Genomic DNA, 22562 nt, shown 5'->3' with positions numbered 1-22562 from the left:
CCAACCCAGTAGTACTATCCAGGTAAATCTCATTCTTGATGCTGAGAACAAATCTTACACACTTTATAATGACACACCTATGAGCAGCGGACAGAGGAGCCTGGCAGGCTACAATCCACAGGGTCGCAAAGAGTCAGACATGGCTAAAGCGACTTAGAACACAAGCAGATTAAAAATGCACTTGATTTTTACCAAGCTTACAAAGTCATTTTTATAAAGCAAATGGATTTCAATCTCCTCATAACAATGCCTGCAATAATGAGGAAACTGCATATATACCAGTCGCAAGAGAATCTTGTTTTATACTTCAAATGGTTACCTTCTATGTTCTGTGTGTCTTACAACAATTTACACTTCATCTGTGTAGCCTTAGGCCCAGCACTAATAACAATGAACAGAGAATATAGTTTATCAGTCAATATAATTTGCACCTGTCACCACAGTATGACTGTTATACTCTAATTTGTACAAATACTTGGGCTTGAGGAAACCCTTTCCAGTAGATCGTGGTATTTGCTAATCCATCGATGATACAATGGGATCCTCACTCTGAGTAGTTTCCCTAAATGTGGGAGGCCTGGAATTAACTGTCCCATTGTTGTTGTTCTATGGCTAAGTTGTGTCTGACTCTTTGTGACTTCATGGACTGCAGCATGCCAGGCCTCCCTAGCTGTCTCTTGTTAACTTTCAAAAGACCATCAGATGCAGAAGTCTCATTAAAAGCAACGTGCAATGAACAGTGTCCAAAGAATGTTAACTGAAAAATTCTCAGCACCATACTAAGAGAAAACTTTCAGCATAGATGACACTTAAATAATTTTCTCTCTGAATTTAATTAACCAAGTGGTTTCATTCAAAATACTTAAAAAATGATGGTTTATGCAGCAGGAAAAAAATCCCTTTATATTGCTCTTACTTAGAAAATAGAAACAGCTCAACAACCTTACACAAAACGTGTTACAAGCTCTCCCTTTCCTACAAAGGTAGTCAAGAACATATAAACTGATGCTGAATGTGGAATAATCAAGTAAAGATTCCTCTGAACTTGCTCGTGGTGCCATACATTTTTACTTACTAACGGTTTAGGTCATGAATTTTTGGAAAATTGCACGTCTTGGTATGCTTTCGTGGTCTCTACTCGCCTTTTGCCTCTTCTGCTTGTATCTGTTGCCTTTCGGTCTTCTGATACTTGCATTTCCTCCTTTTTATGTTCCTGCTGTGTCCACCGAACAGGAGAAACCTGGTATAAGTGATCCAACCTCAAGTCATCTTTTTATTCTAGACTTTCCAGATTGGAACGGGAGAAAGACGACCCTGGTGCAGCCCAAATACTACCTATTCCACAAAGTGTGGGTAGAAAAGCGTTTCCTCGCCCTTCATTTTGTATCTATTTAAACTAACGGCGCTGTCGTGCCCAAAAGTAGATATTGGCTAAGAACTAGATTTCCAAAATGGCTTTGCTCCTTTTGAGCTGACATCAGTCTATAAAATGCAATTTACTTCCACTGCAACCAATCTTCCCTCTAATCCAAATATTACCCAGTATACAGACAACTGAACCTAACCTAGTGTAGACAACGGATTCGCATCTTCTAAATTCAGTAGAGAGCCGACACAGCCGTCGGACTGATGTTAAGAGAGTCAGAAGTGGGGGTGGGAGGGGACAGAAAACAAACCCGTTACACAAACCCCAGAGGCGGGTGTCGCCAGGATCGCGCCGTCCCCTCGCCATGCCCACGGCGAGCACGCCTTCCCGCCGTGGCCACGCCTCCTGCCGCCTCGCCGTGGCCACGCCTCCCTCGACCCCGCCCCGCTGCGGCCACGCCCGACGTGAGGCGCGGGAGCCGCCGGGCCGGGGGCGGGGCCTGCGCCACCCCTCCCCCCCCGCCGCCGCAGCCGCCGCCGCCGCCGCCGGCAGCCTCCGCGCGGGCCTCCCAGCCCGTATTCCACTCACTTTGTTCTCCGCCTTTGTCCTAATCCACACCAGCAGGTGGAGCCGCAGTTAAAGTTTCCGAGTCCATTCCGGGAGCGGGAGCCCATCTTGCTCGCCGCGGAGGCCCTCGCTGGAGGAGGAGGGTCAGAGCTCGGGTGCAGCCAATCGCGGGCAACGCTGCTAGTTATCAGAGCAGAATGGGCTGTAGTTTAGTGAAATAGGAAAGCTGCAAAACACTGTGGAGTGTTCCCGTGTAAATAAAAAGAGGAAAAAAAAGTTTCTTAAGTCGCCGCTGCACGACGTCGGGCCGGCGCCGGGGCGGGGGTCTGCGCTCTCCCGAGCGGCCGCGCGCTGGACTTTATTGTGCCGCAACGAGCCCCCCGTCCCCATTGTTTGTGTTTTTTTTCAAAATATGGCAAAGGTTCAGGTGAACAATGTAGTGGTGCTGGATAACCCGTCTCCTTTCTACAACCCATTCCAGTTCGAGATCACCTTCGAGTGCATCGAGGACCTGTCTGAAGGTGAGTCGGGCGCCCGCCCGCCGCCGGGCTGTCAGTTGCGGGCTGCAGACGTTGAAAGTTTCCCGGGCCCGGCCTCGCGCGGGCGGCCGGGGCTCGGCGCCCAGCGGGCTGCGGGCTCGGCTTTGCGGAGGGAAACTTGAAGTTGATGGACGACGGCCGGCCAGGCGCGCGCGGCGTTCGGCCGCCGCCGGGGCGCCTGCCGCGGCTCAACTTGCGAGGAACTTGTTCGAGCGGAGGTAGCCATGTTGTCAGCTTTGTCTGGCGGGCGGCCGCTTCGCGAGACCCGCACTCGCGCCCGCGGCGCCGGCCGGGGGTCGCGCCGGGCTGGCCCCGGGCACCCAACGGCCTCCGCGGCCCCGGCGAGGAGGTGGGAAGGCAGAGGCATGTGTGTGGTCGGCGCCGGCGAGTTCGCAGCGGAGCCATCTTACCGAGAGTAGAGAATTGGGCCACCGACCCCGGCGTCACGACGCCTCCTCTCCGCGGGTGACGAGCGCGGCGCCCCGCCTGCCCACCTTCCTGCCCCCGAGCAAGAGGCACGTCCATTTTTAGCGCTCACGCTGGAGTTACCGGACTCTCCGGGGTGGCCATGCCCGGCCGCTTCGGGGAGGGGAGCGAGGCTGTCCTCGCGCTGATTTCTGGTTCCCTGGACCAACCAGTGGGGGAGGCGGGCGCAGGCTCGGCCCCTCGGCGCCGCGGGCCGGCGCTCTCCGGGGGCCGCGAGTGTTCCCGGGCCGGCGCTCCCCAGCCGGCACCCAGGATGCTCGGGGCGCCCGGGGATGCTGGCGCGCAGGCTCGCCCCGAGCAACGTGGGCTCCTCATCCTTAGTGACTGAAATCTTCTCTTCTCTCTCTCAGGAAGAAACATATTGCTAAGCTAGCAAGTTACATTTAACCTGAGAGCAGAAATAAGTAAAATATTTAAATAATTTCCAGGACTTAATCACTGGCTTCTAAGTAGTCTGAAAGACTTCCTTCAAGAACGTGTTGAAATCTAATTAGAGCAACTCCACATCCAAATACCCTGAACATAAAACGCAAAAGTGGGCTAGGAAATAGAAGTCCTGATGGCAATGCAAAATTTAGTATTTTTTTCTAAGTACGTTTTAAGGTCCTCAGAAAGACATATAGCATGTGCAGTAAGAAATTTAGAAAGCTAAAATTTGCCAAGGTCTTTCCGATTTTATTAAAACCATCCAGTGCTCCATTTTCAAAATTTCAAGGGGAAAAAAAGTTTTAACTTCATCGATGGTAATTTTACAGCTAAATTGGGGACAGGCTTTTTATGAACTTACAATTATGTTTAGCAAAATTCATCTTAAATTATATGCTAATCAAGGCATGTAAAGCATTTTCACTTTAAAAATTATCCTTTAATCCCTGTATAATGTATTTTAGGTAGCGTGTAAACTATTTCAATTACAAAAACCAACATATGCTCATTGTAATAAACTTTTTAAAAATTGTTCATACATATATAAAGTAACACTTCTCTGTACTCAATACCTTCCGCCAACATGTCACTCAAAAGTAACCATAATTACCACTTTAGTGTGTGCTCTTCCATACATTGTCCTTTTACTACAAATATAAAGCACATATGCACATATGAAAGTAGGCACATTTTGAAAGACAATTCATTTATTAAACTAATTCTTAAATGGGCCGTTGCTAATAAAAATTAAAGGGGATTTTCCTTATTACCGAACTTTGAAACTATTTGGTTATTAAAGTACTGCCATAAGCATTTCAGCCACTAGGCCCATTTTCATGCCCACTAGACATTTTTTTGGTTTTACTCTCAATTGCATATAAAAAGACAAATGCAAGAGAAATACAATAAATGAGTCCCTTCCAATTTATACTACAGTGTTTTAGGCATTAGAACTTCTTGAAATTACTGGTATTTCTCAAGTGATATCTTCCATTTTAGGAGTGAGTTCTCAACAAGGAAGTTAGATGATTCAGGATGTTGTTACAGGGCTTTGACAATGGATGGCTGAAACCTGCCATTGATGTGTTCCGTTTGTAATGGGATCTTTTCAGCACCAAGCTGAATCCTATCAGAATTTTTACAGTACTGATGTCAGGAATACACGGTACTTTGACTTGTCTACCTCACTTCCCAGGCACTTATACTGGGCATTTATTTAGTACTTTTTAGGAGTTTAAGCTGAGTCATACTGAAGCTGCAAAGGAATCTTTCAAAAAGGTGCCATGCTTATGTACTCCACCTAGAGGCTGTGTGGATTAAGGAAATAGAGTTTACTTAGCAAAGACTTCTTATAGTCCCATCTTCTATGCTGCTGCTGCTAAGTCACTTCGTCGTGTCTGACTCTGTGCGACCCCATAGATGACAGCCCACCAGGCTCCCCCGTCCCTGGGATTCTCCAGGCAAGAACACTGGAGTGGGTTGCCATTTCCTTCTCCAATGCGTGAAAAGTGAAAGTGAAGTCGCTCAGTCGTGTCTAACTCTTAGCGACCCCATGGACTACAGCCAACCAGGCTCCTCCATCCATGGGATTTTTCAGGCAGGAGTACTGGAGTGGGGTGCCATTGCTACAGTTCTTTAAAATATTTGTTCTTGGAAGTGAACTAGAGAATAGTCCAATGCGAAATTTTCACTGTATAATTTTGTTTCAAGTTCCAAAGCTTGGCCACCATTTTTCATACTTTAAATTGTCAATAGCCCTCACGTATTTTGACTTTCCTTTAAAAGCTGCCCTGTAGCTTTGTTTCAGAAAAAGTCTGAGTACTTAAGAGAATTTAGTTGAAATCTACTGTAAGACCTCTACAGGGGTAGGACAGCAATCCACAGATGTAAGGAGAGGCTCTCCTGTTAAGTCCGGGAGACCTTGGGTGTGTTTGATCTGATGGTCACCAAGCCTGTACACATTTTCATTGACTTTACTGCTGACTTTGTTATACCTTCTGTGGATTGCTGATTTCTCTGCTTCTTTACTGAATGGAGCCTTTTTAAAAAATGTTGATCAGTACTTAGAGCTGTCAGTAGAATACATACTTAAAACAACTGAATGAAGCTTCATACTTTAAAACCTCAGGTTTGTACTAATTCACAAAGACTACATACTTTCCCCTAGATCACAGGTCTTCCCAAATAGTGTAATTAGTTTGAAATTTACTTGGTGACTTCCCTCACTCCCACCTCAAATGGAGACACCTGCAGACTGAAGTTACCATGATTAAATGAAACAGTTAACTTTTTAAATAAGTGAGTAAACCACTTCAAACTATCACCTGTGTAAAGCATTCCATCCTGTCCCTTCTTGTTTTAAATACAGGGGGCAAGGAAATGAAGCTGGGTTCAAAAAAAGATTAAGAACAAAACAACTGATGCTAATTTATAAATAAGTATTGAGTGTTTTAAACTCAGTAGCTATAGCAAGCATCCATAGCATAAAAATTAAGGTACCCTGAATTAACAGCCTATACTCCTTAAGGCTAGATTATCTACCCCCTGGCCTCTGCCCTCAGCCATGCCTTCCCACCTCCCGCAGTTAAATTCCGTTATTTCACTGTTGATTTGAGAGCTAAAAAGGGAAGAATTTATCTCCCTTAGATTTCTGGAAAGAGCCCAGGCTTTGGAGTCACAGAGACATAGCTTGGATTCTGATTCTTCCATTTACTAGCTGTGTGAATTTGGGCATATTACTTAACCTATCAAGAGTCTCAATTTTATTTGTGTAACATGTATAATTAATCCCATGTGATACCTACAAAGCTCTTGAGGTTTTGAATAACAGGTGTGAGGTGGCAAGACCAAGCCCAGGTATTTTATAAAGGGATGTTTATAAGTTATAACCATGTTCCTGCACCAGACCACAAATGCCAGCTTATACCAATTAAGGCAAGTTCACAATCCACAGTAGTACAGATACTTATGAAATGAACAAAGAATTATGGAAACCTCTGTGTGACAATTCCCAGTCTTCTCTTTACTTGGCTAGTTGAGTAGTTTCCATACCCCTTTCTCCTTAAAACCATTTCTCCACTTGACTTTTGGGTTACCTGCTTCACTGGCCACTAATTGGGTAACTTTAATTGATCCTATCTCCCTGACTTAACTTTGGAGAGCCCCCTGGGCTCACTCCCTTGGAATCCCACCTACTTTCAAGGTTTCACATATGGACAGTTTCTAAATTTTTACCAGACATATGATCTCCACTTACTCATTACCTTCTTTATCCCTGGAACTCCTGATGGTTTCCCTTCCCTGCCCCCAGAAAAATAAGTGGCTCTTGCTGGCTCTACCTTCAGGATACATTCCACAGTGTTACTACTTCTCCCCTCTATGGCTACATGTGGTCCAAGACACCATAATTTCCTGCCTCAACTGAACTATCCTCCTGTTTCTTCCCTTGCCATCTTACAGTCTATACTAAACACAGCAACTAAAATGATCCTCCTAAAATGAAAGTCACCCACTCCAGTATTCTTGCCTGGAAAATCCCATGGACAGAGGAGCCTGGTGGGCTACAGTCCATGGGGGTCACAAAAAGACATGACTGAGCGACTAACGCTCACACACAAAATGAAAATCAGGCCATGTTGCTCCTCTACTCAGCATTCCAGTGGCTTCCCATGCCTCTTCATGAAAAAGCCAAAAATCCTCACGGTGATCTCCAAGTCCTGCATCCTCTGGCTACACCTCTCACCTCCAAATCTCCCAGTCAGCTGCTTTCTCTTTTGCTCATTCTGCTCTTGCCACGGTGGCTTTGCTTTTTCTCAAGCATGTGCCTGCCCGTCTGGCCTTAGTACTTGCTGTCCCTTCTGACTAGATACTCATACCGCTCGTTCCCTCTCTTAATCTTCACCTGCAAATAGATAATCTTACGAGATGTCAGATGTAGGACCTGCATCTGGAAATGTACTAGGAACTGAAGATAAAGTGGCCAAGGTCTGGGACAGAAGCATGACACAGCAAGAGGAGGAAGAAACCTCAAGGATCTCTCACTTCACTGAACTGCAGTTTATAATCACTATGAATGAGTAGTGCCTAGCCTATTCCTGTTGCCTATTGAAGGAACAAAACAAGCTACAAAGTTATACAAGAATGACAACACACGATGGCATTAAGATTCTCCACAGGTGACCCAGAAGCATCACCGCCCCCCATCCCTGAGTCCGGTGTAGACTTTGTGAAGTGGATCCAGGAGTCAGGCCACACAGTGCCAAACATTCTAAGAGGACCAGGAGGTCTCAGAGATGATTGTATTTGTAGAATGGTGTTCCTCCCCCTACTAATGAGGAGGCCTCTTGCAAAGAGCAGTCATTGTGCTCGTCTCTGGGTTCTTCTCACAGAGCACACTGTAAAGGGTGCTCAGGAAAGACTGAATTACATATAATGACTGAATTACACGGAGTGACTTGGGTTGTACTTTATTCTTTCTTGTTCCTCATGCCTGTTCCCACAGTATATACTTTTGACATATCAAGTGGTATAAGGAACCTTTGTTTCCTCTTCCAAATGTAAAGAATGGATGACAGGAAGGGGTGCCATGAGGGAGAAACCCCACTGTGAACCTTTAGCAGTTGAGTTGAAGCCCTAAGGGGCTTCTGGGCCACAGGAGAAGTTTGCAAATAGTGATTTTTCCACTTTGGAGCTCTTTGATCTGGATCTATGCATAATATGGGTTAGCCCTTCCAAAGTGGGTTTGAAGTGAAGTGAAGTTGCTCAGTAGTGTCCGACTCTTTGCGACCCCATGGACACCAGGCTCCTCCGTCCATGGGGTTTTCTAGGCAAGAGTACTGGAGTGGGTTGCCATTTCCTTCTCCAGGGAACTTCCCGACCCAGGGATCGAACCCAGGTCTCCCACATTGTAGATAGATGCTTTACTGTCTGAGCCACCAGGGAAGTCAGGTTGTTAAATGATGACATACAGAAAAGGGAGAGGGATTCCTTAGCCAAATGAATTTAGGAAACACTGGATTAATAGTACTGGTGTTCTTTACTGAAAGATTTCTCAGACCCCTTGCTCTGCCAGTGTGCTTTATAAATCCTTAAGAGAAGGTTGTAGCATTTCCCAAGCTTTTGGCCATGTTGTTTCATTCGTGAGAAGCCCTGCCCGGGAACCAGTATTTCGCATAACAGCATTGTGAGAAACTCTGGTATGAAACGTATGAATTTTATAAGGAGCACTTAGGTGCATTTCTGGATTTTCTGGTATGAAAAGCCAATTTTAGCAGCCAATAAATGGTGTAAGTGGACATTCAAAGGGTCTTTGATGTCATCTTGTAATTACTGAATATGAAATAATATTTTGGTTTTTAACCCTAGACCTGGAATGGAAAATTATCTATGTGGGCTCTGCAGAAAGTGAAGAATACGATCAAGTTTTAGACTCTGTTTTAGTGGGCCCTGTTCCTGCAGGAAGGCATATGTTTGTATTTCAGGTAAGATTATTCTTGGTATATCTGTATGCCAAATACATTTCTAAATGGTCCTCAGCCCTTTGCTTTTGGGCTACATCATTCTGGTTCTGCTGCATTCACTTTTTATCTGCTTCTTTCATGTTTTAACAAGTTTATGTGTCATGAAGGAATGCCACCTCCTGGTTACGTGTGCTGAGAGTGTTACTGTGATTTTTACTTCAGGGTTTGCATAGCATGCAGTTAACCTTATACTGTGTCAGCACACATGTGATGGTTAATTTTGTACTCTTCCTGTGAATAGCCCCTTAGTATGAAACCTGTAGGGTGGCTGGCTGTCCAGCAGCCCAAAACAGGGATTCAAAATGCTTACAAACTGGGATCGTCAGTAATATGCATCTTCAGATTATAGTTTCAGACACTAGGAATGATGTAACACAACAACTTTATTTCAGCATTATCAGTAATTCAGCTAGGTTACCAGGTATGTTAGAAAATGAAAGATCTGTGAGATCTTAGGTCCCTGGAAGTCCAGTGGTCTACTAAAGCATCTACCCTACACTTCTTATAGAGGATTACTATTACAAATCCACAGCTCCATCATTTATAAGGAGAAACTCTACTAATATATAATTATGTTCTCAGATCCCACTGACAGTATTTAGGTCTGTGCCAAGGCTTCAGACATTGTCTTCTGTGTTGAAAAATATTACTCCTTTCAAGGCACATCAGATTGTTGTATTCAACTATCTAGTCACTTCTCAGTTATCCATGTTTATTTGAGGAAGATGTTTATAATAGTCCAAAGAGTAACTAGCCATAGTTTTTTTTAAAAAAACTATTATTTTGTTACAAGTTTTGCTACCCAGCAGTTCCATTATTTAAGTAGAACCCACTGAGAAGACTTCAACCAGGAAAAAAAAGCTAATTCTTCTATCCCTGAGCGCTCACTTCTTTCACTTCACAGATGAGGCCAATTTAAATGAATACTGTTGGTTAAATAATCCCAGGAGATACGGGCTAAGACTCACTCAAGCCTATCTCTAGAGCTACCACTGTTCCCTCCTCTTTCCTAAATTTGAATTCAGAATCTTGGTCTCCTAGCCTTAGTGCTTTTTATTAAAAAGCAACAATTATTATATGTAAATAAATGGTTAAGGAAAGCGTAAATATACTGACTGAATGGCTGAAATATATTAGTTACAAGTTCTGTTAGAGACTTCCCTGGTGGTCCTGTGGTTAGGACTCTGCCTTCCAATGCAGGGAGTACAAGTTCGATTCCTGGTTGGGGAACTACATGCCCACAAGCCTCCTGGCCAAAAAAAAACCAGAAGCAGTTTTGTAACAAATTCACTAAAGACTTTAAAAATGGTCCACATTAAAAAAAAAAAATCTTAAAAAAAAAAGTAAGTGCTGTTAAGCTGAGTTGTGTGACTGACTGATCATCTTAGTGGAGGACGAGGGTATCGCCTGTGTAGGGAAGCCCTGCGCTTGAAAACTAGGTTTAGTCCCACTCTGCTGCTTGTAGACATGTGACTTCAGTCAGGCTCCTAGCCTCTCCTAGTCATGCCAGTCATCTCTGAAGTGTGAATAATGGCCTACCTCATAAGAATGTCATGAGGAATAAAGTAGCTAAGTATAATCAGTGACAGACAGCTTCCTATTTCTATAATGAGAACTAAGTTTTTATTCTCTTAGCTTCTTGAAATTGTTATATAAAGAAGCAGTATTTGCTCTGATCCACAAGCCTAGAGAACCTATACTTCAAATATGTGCTGCGCTTAGTCATGTCTGACTCTTTTGTGACCCCATGGACTGTAGCCTGCCAGACTCCTATGTCCATGGAATTTCCCAGGCCAGAATGGAGTGGGTTGCCATGACCTTCTCCAGGGGATCTTCCCAAGCCAGAGATCGAACCCAGGTCTTCTTCATTGCAGGCAGATTCTTTACCATCTGAGCCACCAGGGAGGACCACTTCAAAGATGATACTTCATAATTCAAATCAAGAAACTTGAGGTGTAGTGATACACCTTTCAATGCTGATTTTTAAAAAAAACCTTGCAAAAAAATGCCATATTTTTGAAACAAACTTTTAAAAATTTATCTTTTCTATGTGTTTATGTTGGTTAAGAATATTCCTCAACTTTGGGCTTTAAGTGCTATAGGAAAAGTTGTTAAAAACTATTTCCCTGTAGTGATTTTCACTTTGGTATGTGTGTACATGCTGCCAAAAGTACAAAGGAAGCACCGTGTGACCTAGATCATGTGTTCAGCCTATGCATTTTCAAATTCACTGTTATCAGCAGGAAGGTCCTAAAAGAGTTTTGTGTTTTATGTTTGAAACAAATTACCATAGTATTCTCCTGGTCTGCCATGATTTTGCCTCTCCGAATAAACATGCCTTCCTCTTAATTAAGTGTGTCAAAGGCTAGCAGGAAGGTGCCCAGACATCTGCCTCCTATTGCTTGTTGGAGTCAAAGATCTCTGCTTATCACTTCTCCATCCTAAATCATCTGACAGGCCTGTAGGCCTTCTCTCCTTGATTTCGCTCAGGCTGAATCCTTTAGCAAACAAATTTTAAAACACAAACATGCCTAGAACCAATTTGCTGAGGGGATGGGAAGCAATAGCGGGAGAGGTTCCCATAGTATTAAACCAGCTCTGTCTCCCATTTCCACCCAAAGGCAAACAGCATATTCTCAGGACTGGCCCCCTGTTCTATTCTGGTATTTCTCCAAAGAGATCATAAACCACGTCAGGGCAGGAACTGAGTTATGAATAAATTTCAAAATACTCTGTATATACTGTGCCTAGAACCATGCCAGAGTTGAAATCACAAAGATGAGTTGGATGGGACTCCTGCCCAAGATAAAGCTTAGAATTTCAGGAAAGGTTGGAGAGTAAACATATTTAGATTGTTGGAATATATTAATAGAGACATTGTGTCAAATAATGTGAGTGCATAAAGAGTGCTATTAATTATATGTTTGGATTAGAAAGTGCCTTACTAAGAAGGATACATTTGACACAAGCTTCAAATATGAATTTTTCAGCAAGTTAGGGAAGGAATATATGCAAGGCACAAAGGCATGAAGAATTATTACTACTTTTTAAAGAACTTAAATTTCTAGACCAAGAGGTGGAGTTAAAGAGATTGTAATGTTGATTGAGACCAATTGTGAAGGGCCTTATAAATGAGGCTAAAAACTGAGGGTTTTTTATTTATGTCAGAAATTAGGGTAATCACCTGAGGTTTTTAAAACCCAGTGAAGGGATAGGAATAGATCTACACTTAGATAGCATTAAGCATGTTGGCCACAGTGCAAGTAAGCTACCGCTGGGGGAGACCAGTAGGGAAGTTTTAGCAATATTCCAGATGAGAGATGAAGACCTGAATTCTGCTTTCAGAGATGGTAGACATTGACACCGGAGAAGGCAGTGGAACCCCACTCCAGTACTCCTGCCTTGAAAATGCCATGGACAGAGCAGCCTGGTGGGCTGCAGTCCATGAGGTCACTTAAGAGTTGGACACGACTGAGCGACTTCACTTTCACTTTTCACTTCCATGCATTGGAGAAGGAAATGGCAACCCACCCCAGTGTTCTTGCCTGGAGAATCCCAGGGACGGGGGAGCCTGATGGGCTGTCGTCTGTGGGGTCGCACAGAGTAGGACACAACTGAAGCGACTTAACAGCAGCAGCAGCAGACATTGAGACTGACTAGATGTGGGAGGTAGGGAAGCTGAGGGTGACAGGTTTCCAGTCTAGGTGACCAGGTGGGTGTCCTGTGCCTTTCTGTGTCACCTACATGTGGTAGGTATTCAGTAATCATGAGTCTTTTATGATAATGGCCTGAGAACACCAGTCAGAAGTGCTCCCAAGCTGAGGCATGAGCTGAAGTGCTCAGCCAGGCCCAGGGTTGGCCCTTCGTGTCGCAGCAAGAGTAGCCAGTCTGTGGGACCTCATATGCTTCATGCCATCAGAGTGCTGCCTGTCCCCAGCCTGTGACGCCTTCCAGCTAAGCCCTTCTTGTCCTCCACGTGGCTGCGGACAGGCCCCGAGCCTTCACTCAGCCACCTCCAGCCCACCTGCCTCAAGTTTCAGCTTACAGCAGTTTGATTCAAAACAAGATCTGTCTCAAACAGTCTCTACCTTCACTGAATTTTCATAATATGTGGGACTATTTGTATTTTTTGAAATTCTGCTATAAAACTATTTCCATTCCACTTTCAGTTTTATATTAATTTGCTATTAGAATATCTGTGAGGGGGGGATTGTTGACTGGATATGAGAATATCGGTCCTAGGAAACTGGATAATAAACACTTGCTGCCAAAAGGCTGTATGGGATAATTAAATGTTTACTAATTTTTAAGATCTGAAATTATGACCAGGGAAGCTTGGACTCAATAAGACTATTGATTTGTTTACTATATTTTATAAAAGGTTTATAATTGAATATTGCATAATCCTTCATGAACCAGCAAACACAGTAGCCACATGTATTTTCCTCTAGACATGGTGATGTTTTCAGGTACTTAGGCATATTGTGGAGAAACATGTGAACTATATTTTCTAGCTATAAGTCAGTTTCAGAAATGAGCATTTGCCTTCCCAGTATGATTTCCAAGTTTTGGTTGCTGTGCCCTTGACTGAAGGTGCTCAGTGTAACCAAAACTCCAGTTTTGCTTATGGTTAACAACACTTTGTGCTGTGTTTCTTTTTTTTTTTTTTTACATGATTCTAGGCTGATGCACCTAACCCGGGACTCATTCCAGATGCAGATGCCGTAGGTGTAACAGTTGTGCTAATTACGTGCACCTATCGAGGTCAAGAGTTTATTAGAGTTGGTTATTATGTAAATAATGAATATACCGAGACAGAATTAAGGGAAAATCCGCCAGTAAAACCAGACTTTTCTAAGGTAATACTCCTTTTCATTATTCCCTTTTCATTCATTTTACTATACAATTTTTTAAGCAGTTGCCATTTCATTGTACACTATGAAAGTGGCTTTGAGACAAAATAAATTTAGGTCCTTGTGCCAACTAAAGCAAGCCAATCATTGTTCCCTTACCATGGATGACTTCAAAGCTACCGCCAGGTTAGTTATTAGCGGTTAATGTTGGTCAGGCATCTTGAGAGTCTGATGATTTAGAAAACTGAAAGTGCCTTCAACAGGTCTCTGCTAATGGTTCTCTGTATGGCATTCCCCATACATCATAATTCTGTCTATTTCCGTCTTTAGGACATTCAAACTCCTGTTTGTTGTACTGATCATTCCATAATATTTTTGTCTGTAACTTCTCAAAATTGTAGGGGTACGTTTTGTTTTTCATAGGAACGTTGTTATCTCAAAACTCCCATGTGCCTTGCTTCATCAGCAATTCTCAGAGGTTAAACTACAGGTCTTAAATATTATCTGGTGGTGAAAACAGTTAAGTTTCTGAGTGAGAACCTGAAGTCTCTGATTTGATATTCTCAGAAATACCAAGTACTTTATGATTTTCCATTGGGAACTATAATAGTTTAGTCACTGGTGATTTTTGTGAGACTGAACATAACACTATCTGCTAGACCATGCAAGAAACATTACATGGGAGTGGAATGGAATGTTCTTTCTGATAATAAGGCTAGAATGTTTTATTCTGATGTGGAACCTTCCCTTTCTAATTTATTAGTTACCTATATGGCTACTTGTATAGCAAAATGAGAAAGAACTAGAATATTGCATCTATGAATGAGCAATAAAAATTAAAAGATAGGAAACCATTGATAATGAGAGGTCCTATTTGGGGATACTTTGCATTTTACTGGAAAATATTACTGAAGAAAGACCACATCAAAATCTAGAAAGCACCTTAACTTATTAAATGAAGCATCCTCTGATGCATTCAAGAGATTCTTTCCCTTTTAGGAAATAAGGATAGAGTTGGATGTTTTCTTGGATAGTAAAAGATCTGAATGATTCCCTCAGGCTCCCCACATCTTGTTTCCATTAGGCTAAAATAATTTCTTTACTGCAACCCTATTGTTTATTAGTTTAGTGTATTTTATTTGACTTATACCTTTGTATATGAATTAGCCCTTTAGGAGTACAAATATAAAGAACCATTCTGTTAAGGTCTATTTGTATACAGTGATCTAACTTTCTTAGTGTTTGCCATTTATATATTTTCTTTATCCTCTAGCTTCAAAGGAATATTTTGGCATCCAATCCCAGAGTCACAAGATTCCACATTAATTGGGAAGATAACACAGAAAAACTGGAAGATGCAGAGAGCAGCAATCCAAATCTACAGTCTCTTCTTTCAACAGATGCATTACCTTCAGCATCAAAGGGATGGTCCACCTCAGAAAACTCACTAAATGTCATGTTAGAATCCCACATGGACTGCATGTGACCACCTGCCATCCCTTTAGTACAAATTAAGCTATAAAAACACAGAACTATTTCCCTGAAATTCCGTAAGTACATAGTCAAGATGCAATGTGAAGAATTTGTTTAAAAAACATCCTGTAGAAAGTTTATAAGAAAACCAGTATTTGAGCAAATTGTGGAATATAAATACAACTATTTTTAAGTAAGTTTTTCTCTAATGTGTTATTTTATTTGTTCTGAAACTAATCTGATTAAAACATATATTATTTTCTTCTCCTCTATATGTAATTAAAGCACTTAAAAAGAAAAATGAATCATTAGACCAGGTTGTAAAGATGTCTTAGCCTCTAGGATAATAATCTTTGGACCACTATCTTAACTAACCTTTGAAAGAACAAAGTGCACTTCCACTAAATGTGTCTTCCTGTGATAACACATAATTTGGTTTGATTTAAGGGGCAAATTCCCATTCTTTTCCTGGCATACCCTTAAAGAAGGGATTTAAAGTAAACTATATGTGATCAAGAACTTCAAGATCTAGTTTTCCAGGCCACTTTGAAGCCTCTTACGTCTACTATTCAATTCATATAATGTTAGACAGCATTCAGTTTGGTTCTAAGGTAACAAACGTGGTTAATTGTTTATAAGGTCCTCTGGCTATGATTTTTGTTTTTATAACAGTTTAGGACATCACAACAGTTCTTGAATCATACATCATCACCCAGTGAATTAAACATGTCAGAAGCAGATACAAACTCCCTAAGTTTAAGAATAGAAGAGTATAATGACTTTGTTCTGTTCATTAGTTTTATAAAAAAATACTATGAACATAACCCTTTAAAACTGTTTTGACAAGTCATCTGTTGTTGGCAGCATTTATATAAAAACAGTAGATTTGGAAAGATATATTTAGCTTTATCATATGAAATATATATATTTCCACATAAAGTACTTTTTTCCATACTCCTGACACTCATGTACAATATTTGTGGTAGACATATTCTAGATAGCTTTTTCAGATGAGGTTTTTTAAAAGCAATCTTGAAAAGGAATGCACTAACTAAATGGGCCAAAAGGTTCTTTTTCTTTGATGAGAGCTAAGTCCTTCCTCAAAAAGTTTCTTATGTTCCAGTAAATTAAATGTAGAATATTCACATCACTCTTGCTGCTAATCAAGACATTAGCCATATAATACAGAATTATGCAGTGCCTTCATAACTAAAACTTTTATACTGCACTTTTTAAAAGCATTTATTTTGAGGAAGGGAAAGGGGCATTTGTCTGAATATGGATTCGAAGCTGTATATATTTCCTGTCATTCTACAAAGTGACTTTGTGAAGCAAAATTTTGCTAAATGTTAAACTTGAAAGTTTAGTATACCAGATAATTAAAATACTGTCCACTAACTAGTTCATAGACTTTAAAAGTAAAATACGTATGACTGTTAAAACAACATGAAGAAAATTTCATTTTTGTCTAATTGCAATTAAAAGAAAATGTTAAAATATTAAAATGAAAATAAAACTAATAATTTCCAACCAAGAGCTCAGTGATTAATATAACAGGAACACAATACATGCATATTAGAAATAAAGCATATATAAGCCAAATTACCAAATCAACTCACAGCTGAGTTTTTATCCTAATTATGATTGATTTGTACTGACATCAGTTAGGTTTTTACATCAATTTGTAAACTGACAGCCAATTTTCACAGAAGTTTGAGGCTTAAAAACTATTATCATTTAACATTTTGATGGTTCTATAATTTTAAAAAATACACAGTGAGTATTCAAACATTAGGAACTAAGAAACTAGAATGCATAGGTTGTTTTTTCTTTTTTCTTTTTAGCTAGACACTGCCTGAAATAACAGCTAGAAAGTTTAGAAATGTTTTTTCCCTTTCTGATCATAGTGAATAGCTGTGTCCTGAGAAGATAAACATGAACAGATTACTTCTGCCACAAAGGAAATAGGCGAGTAGGCCAGAGGGAATGAGGCGATGATTGGAGCTGAGAGAACAAGCCGAAGTCTGAGAAACATGCATACATTTGTTCATTTATAATCTTATACAGCGTTAGACTTTCATTTGGTCTTTACCCTCAGGTTTGAGGTTTTCTAGTTACCAAGAAACTCAGGGGCAACAGTTTTCAAAACATTTCACTGTAATCTATGGTAAAAAAAAGAAATTTAAGTATGACCTCCATAACACAAGTATGTATATTAACAATTTTCACATAATACACCCATAATAGTGCACCTTCTCTGTGCACTAGTATACTGTAGTATCTGTTACTGTATTTTGTTTTGAAAGTGCTGGTTCTGACCCATGAATAACTTTCTATGACCCTCTAATGGGTTGTGATACAGTTTAAATAAAGGGTAGCCTGGCCCTTTGGATGGATTAGAAGTAACAATAACTTATCTACAGTTCTAAAATTTATATTCCTTCTGCCTGCCATTTCTTTCATATATGGATTATAACCTTGGCAATAAACAGAAAAGTGCTAATTCAGTGAATCCAGCAGCCATTCAGTTTAAAACTGTCCAAATACTCTGAAATTACTAGTAGTCCACAAATTAGCCTGGTCTTATTTCTTGACACTCCATATAATAATTAACTTAGGAAACATTCCACGTCATTACTGGGGAAACTCTTTTATTTGTTCATTATTAATATCATTTAATACAGAACTCTAAAATACTGAGTCATAAAATTTTGAAATGCACATGAAGTGTTCTTCATATATTCCTGCCTTTTTCCCTTCCAGTACCCTAAAGCTTGTCAACTCTTCTCAATCCACAAATCCCTTCTTGTCGGTGCTTAATATACTGTTTAGTTATATTTCAAAGCTGCTGCTGCTGAGACCCCTTAAAACAGGGATCTTGTTACTAAAGACCATTAATGGAGCACTTCCTGTTTTATAAGTTTTAAAATATAAGCTTCTCATAAGAAATCTGAGTACAGGCCATGGACAGTAGACATCCCTAACAAGTAACAACATTTGTAAAATGTATGAAACCAAAGGCCTACTATAGGAGAACAGGAGAAATATTTTCCCAGTCAAAACTGTAGAAATTTTAAATGGCATCAAAACATGTCTTTTAAAATAATTTTTTCCTCAAGTCACTTTATAATCAAATCTTAACATTCTGTCAGCAAAGGCTTTAGATATACTGTACTTGTTAAAGAATCATTAGTGTATGAATGAAGCTCCACGTTGCAGTGATAAAAGTACACTTTCCACATACTAAGACACATTTTCTACCTAAGAATTTTTAGCAGGAATCACTGCTGCCTGTGAGATCCATGAGCATGAAAATGCCTTAAGCTTTATGCCATCTATTTACTTTGTAAAGTGAGACTTTTACCCCTACTTAGTTTCAGCACTGTTTGCTGGGTCTTCACAGAATTACAGATGCTGCTTAAGCATGTACAAAAGTAATCACTAGAGTTGAACACAATCATTCAAAACTAAGATACAAAAAAGACACATGGAATAAGCTTTTGAAAAATAAGTGAAGGTGGAGCTTTTGAAATATTTTCTTAGAGCAACAAAAGTAATGCTGAATATTTACTTAGGTTTTTGGCAGTAACTCAAAAATCTTGAAATATATCCTATTATAGGTACTTTTTCACAAGAAAATAACCATTGTGTTAGCTTCTGAAGTAACATTAAATTAATTGAAATCATCACATAAAATACCTGCGCTAGTAGATCCAATTCCTGTGGTGAGCACAGATCTTGGTGTAATCTTTGCTGCATATTTGAGGAATTGAGATTTCCCTGTGCCAGGATCCCCAACCAATAAAAGATGAGATTCACCTAGAAAAGCATAAATAAAGTTTCTAATTGCTATGAAAAGACTCATGAGTGTAATTAGTCAAAAATGGTCCATTTGGAATGCTCACACAATTTTTATTTTATATAGTATTTTAGTTTAAGGTCATTCAGGGAAGACTTTATCCAGAATGTCCTTAGAAAAGTTAACTTTCAAAATAAATAATAATCTCTGGATTTCTGAGTGCAGCATTTAAAATTAAAAACTTTTAAGAGATTTTCAATCTAGTTCCAGATGTTTAGGGACTGTGTTTAACATTTAAAAAACTTTTAGCTTATAAAGTTTCTGATTTTGTTTAATCTATTTTAAATATCAGACTACTGTGATTAATTCTTTCCATCCATCCATACAAGTATTTTTATTTAAGTACTTTTAAGTGTTTGTGACTTTGTACGTGCTTTATAAACACCAAATCACTTATGATTCTAACAATTAAGTGAAAACGTTTTCATTCTATGAAAATTTTAGTAGTTTAATGAAATATCTATCTTAAAAGTTATTACTTTTTGAATGTAACATAGAAAAACATGTGAATATCCTGTGGCAGATGTTATCTCACTGACCAAGCAAATTTATTCAGTCATATTCAAGTATTTTCTGAAAATATTAATAGGGAAATACTATTTAAATTCAACATTTAGCAGAATGCCTTATAATAGTAGGTAATCAAAACATACAATATGCATAAATCTTATTACACTTACTATTCTATACGGTACAGTATGGTTTTGAGTCCTTACCAACAGCTGGTTTACAATAATGTCCTGTTAGTCTTTTGGTTAAGCCTTTGGTTATTATGGCCCTTACACTACCTATATGAGGGCCATAATAAATCTGATTTATGCCATTCAGGTCAGTTAAGTGTTTTAACCACAAAGGAGCTCCCTGCCATTTGGAAATGACTTAAGAGTCATTTTGGCTTGAATGCGTGACCTACAGCAGCACCTCTCAGCAGATGGCACATTTGCTACCCACCAGCAGAAGGGGAGCCAGCAGGCAGATGACTGAGAGCAACAGTCTAAGAGACACACACTGACAGTCACAGATGGAGAGACACTGACTTGGAGACACTGAAAAGCACTATTTCGAATCCTTTCCTCTTGGAGAAAGACTGGAAATCCAATGAAAAACACAAGACAGTAAAAGAAACATAAAGATTTTATACTGTGGCTCCCTTACAGACTGGAGCGAAAATAACATACTCATTGAAAAAGTCTTTGGAAAGATTGGAATTCTACGAAGTAGTTCCTGATGTTGGACTAAGTATTAGACAGTGAACAACTGTCAAGTTTTTAAAAGATTGCATTTGGAAAATAAACCTCAACAAGCAATTTTTTATTCAGCAAAGGGAAATCATAGCTTCTCTTCTTGCTGTATGTGTTAGTATTTCTCAGAAATCTTAATGGGTACCAACCTCTGACCCGTGTTCCTGTAGCATCGGTTCTTTGAATCCCACCAGCCAGCACCATAGCCACAGCAAGCTTTACTAGGTACATTCCAAAAACTTGAGGGCACAAGCTGGCCAGTATTTCATTCCTTCCTGGGAAAGGCAGAAAGATGAGTTATCAGTAATTTTTCAAGAAATACTAACTGAAATTTCCCTTTCTATCCTATCTTAACACTCTAAAATGGTCTGACTAAAAGGAGTGAATAATGGTGTTTTGTTCCTAAAGTCCTTTTCTTAATGCTTTGAGATGAAACGTTCTGGATGCCACCTGTTTTAAGTTTCTATAAATTTAGCATATTTATAAGGGACAGAAAGAAATCTCTTTTCTCCCTCATCAGGCTAGCATTATCCCTTAATACCAGCTGCACTTCCTGTGCAATAATTTCAGTAAAATTACTCCACTGCCTAAATAAAAGGAAGCTGTTTGATCTCAGAAACAATGAGTCAGACTGTAGAAAGGTACTTGGAGCTTCTTCAGGTATAAAAGAGGTAAAATCAACCCATCCTGTGAGTCAATTCAGCATTTGCTCTGAGCAGTTTGGTAAATTCTGTTTTATCTAGACTGAGTATCTATGTTATCAGGATATTTAGAAGACCATTATAAACAACTCTAGGAGTCCAAGCTGGAGTTAAGATTCTTCTGATCACACGCTTTAAATAAGAGGTTACCATTGTCTTAGGTTCGGTTTCTAGAAATGTCAGACACTAAATCTGAGAATCTGCCTATCCCATCCATGAATAATTTAGATACTTCATTCTGTCATTGGCCAGTCAACCAATGAAGCTCACAGATTCTAACAAGCCTTTCCTGAGTTTGTCTTATTTGGAACTCACTACTGTGATGGCACTCTATGTGTCTACATTCATGTTACCAGAAATTAATGTCCGTATGTCGAGTGCCTAGTCGCTCAGTCGTGTCCGACTCTTTGCGACCCCGTGGACTGCACCCTGCCAGGCTCCTCTGTCCATGAGATTCTCCAGGCCAGAATACTGGAGTGGGTTGCCATGCCCTCTTCCAGGGTATCCTTTCAACCCAGGGATTGAACCCAGGTCTCCGGCATTGCAGGCAGATTCTTATCATCGGAGCCACCAGGGAAACCCAATGTCCTCATGCTGGTAACTGATTTGCACATCAGAGGGCTTTTATATTTAACTTTGAGTTTGTACACGTTTCAGTGATAGCTCTTTTGAGGAGGAAGATAATCATACAAGTACTACTTTAGCTGATGATACCAGTTCCAGAAGCTTTTCCACCAAGATAAAGGAAAGGGGTTCCTCCATAATTCATGGCCCTATGCACAAAGGCTACTTTTGTAATGAATCAAAATTGACTCAGTGGCAGTTAAGCTCTAGTGATGTGACCTGGGATGGCAAAAGTGAAGAAAGAAAACATTCTAGTATAAATAAAATAGGAACCAAAAAAAGAATTAGTCAACCCTGGAAGGAATTTCATTAACCGCTAAAGGGAATCCTTCCCTTTTCCAAGGTAGAAAGCCCAGAGAAAAAGACGAAATGTCTGAGATCTACATAGTTAAGACCTGACAGCAGATACATAAATTCTGACCAGAATCTAGAAATTACATGTACAAAGAAATGATAGCTTCAGTAAGCAGGGAACAAGTAGACAAACTGGCCTGGGAGACACTCAAGCCAAAGCTGTCAAAGAGCCAGCTTTCTCAGTAAAGGTGGATTCCCTGACTAATGTGCTGACAGGAAGCACTTCCTATGGGCTTTCAGGTCAGAGCCCAGTGTTACTACCAGCTGCCTGACCTCGGGCAAGGTTCTGACTCTCCGCCTCCATCTCCTTATCTGTGAGATGTAGATGATAATGGTATTGCACATAGAGCTGTTCAAGGAGTTAATTATTGCACAGCAGAGAGAACAGTATCTGGCACATAGGAGCTACTGAAACTATTATACCTGTATTACTTGTGCCTAATTCTTATCTCACCATTTCCTCACACTGTGGTCATCATAAAAGATAAACTGAAGTCAGGTCTGAGGTACCAGAGAAAAGGCAAAGGGGAAGGTCCATTCCCTAAATTTGTTAT

The 22562-nt window shown here is 40.4% G+C and overlaps 2 protein-coding genes across 4 annotated transcripts in view; one reads left to right on the top strand and one right to left on the bottom strand.

Annotated features, from left to right (window-relative positions):
• Positions 1-22562, bottom strand: part of MCM9 (minichromosome maintenance 9 homologous recombination repair factor) — an 89036-nt gene that overhangs the window by 44291 nt on the left and 22183 nt on the right. For all 3 annotated transcript variants that reach the window (XM_040238413.1, XM_040238412.1, XM_040238411.1), the window contains exons 6-7: positions 20479-20604; positions 18929-19048 (exon numbers count right to left, since the gene is read on the bottom strand). In XM_040238413.1, the coding sequence (XP_040094347.1) occupies positions 18929-19048; positions 20479-20604 (246 nt within the window). The remainder of the gene's footprint in view (positions 1-18928; positions 19049-20478; positions 20605-22562) is intronic.
• On the top strand, positions 1902-16002 carry ASF1A (anti-silencing function 1A histone chaperone). Its single transcript, XM_040238414.1, has 4 exons — positions 1902-2454; positions 8749-8864; positions 13586-13762; positions 15030-16002. Exons 1-4 carry the CDS (start codon positions 2346-2348, stop codon positions 15240-15242), a joined length of 615 nt encoding a protein of 204 aa, XP_040094348.1. The 5' UTR covers positions 1902-2345; the 3' UTR covers positions 15243-16002.

This window comes from Oryx dammah, unplaced genomic scaffold (assembly GCF_014754425.2).
Source record: "Oryx dammah isolate SB20612 unplaced genomic scaffold, SCBI_Odam_1.1 HiC_scaffold_4, whole genome shotgun sequence".
Lineage (NCBI taxonomy): Eukaryota > Metazoa > Chordata > Mammalia > Artiodactyla > Bovidae > Oryx > Oryx dammah.
This window is presented reverse-complemented; position numbering and strand designations above follow the sequence as displayed.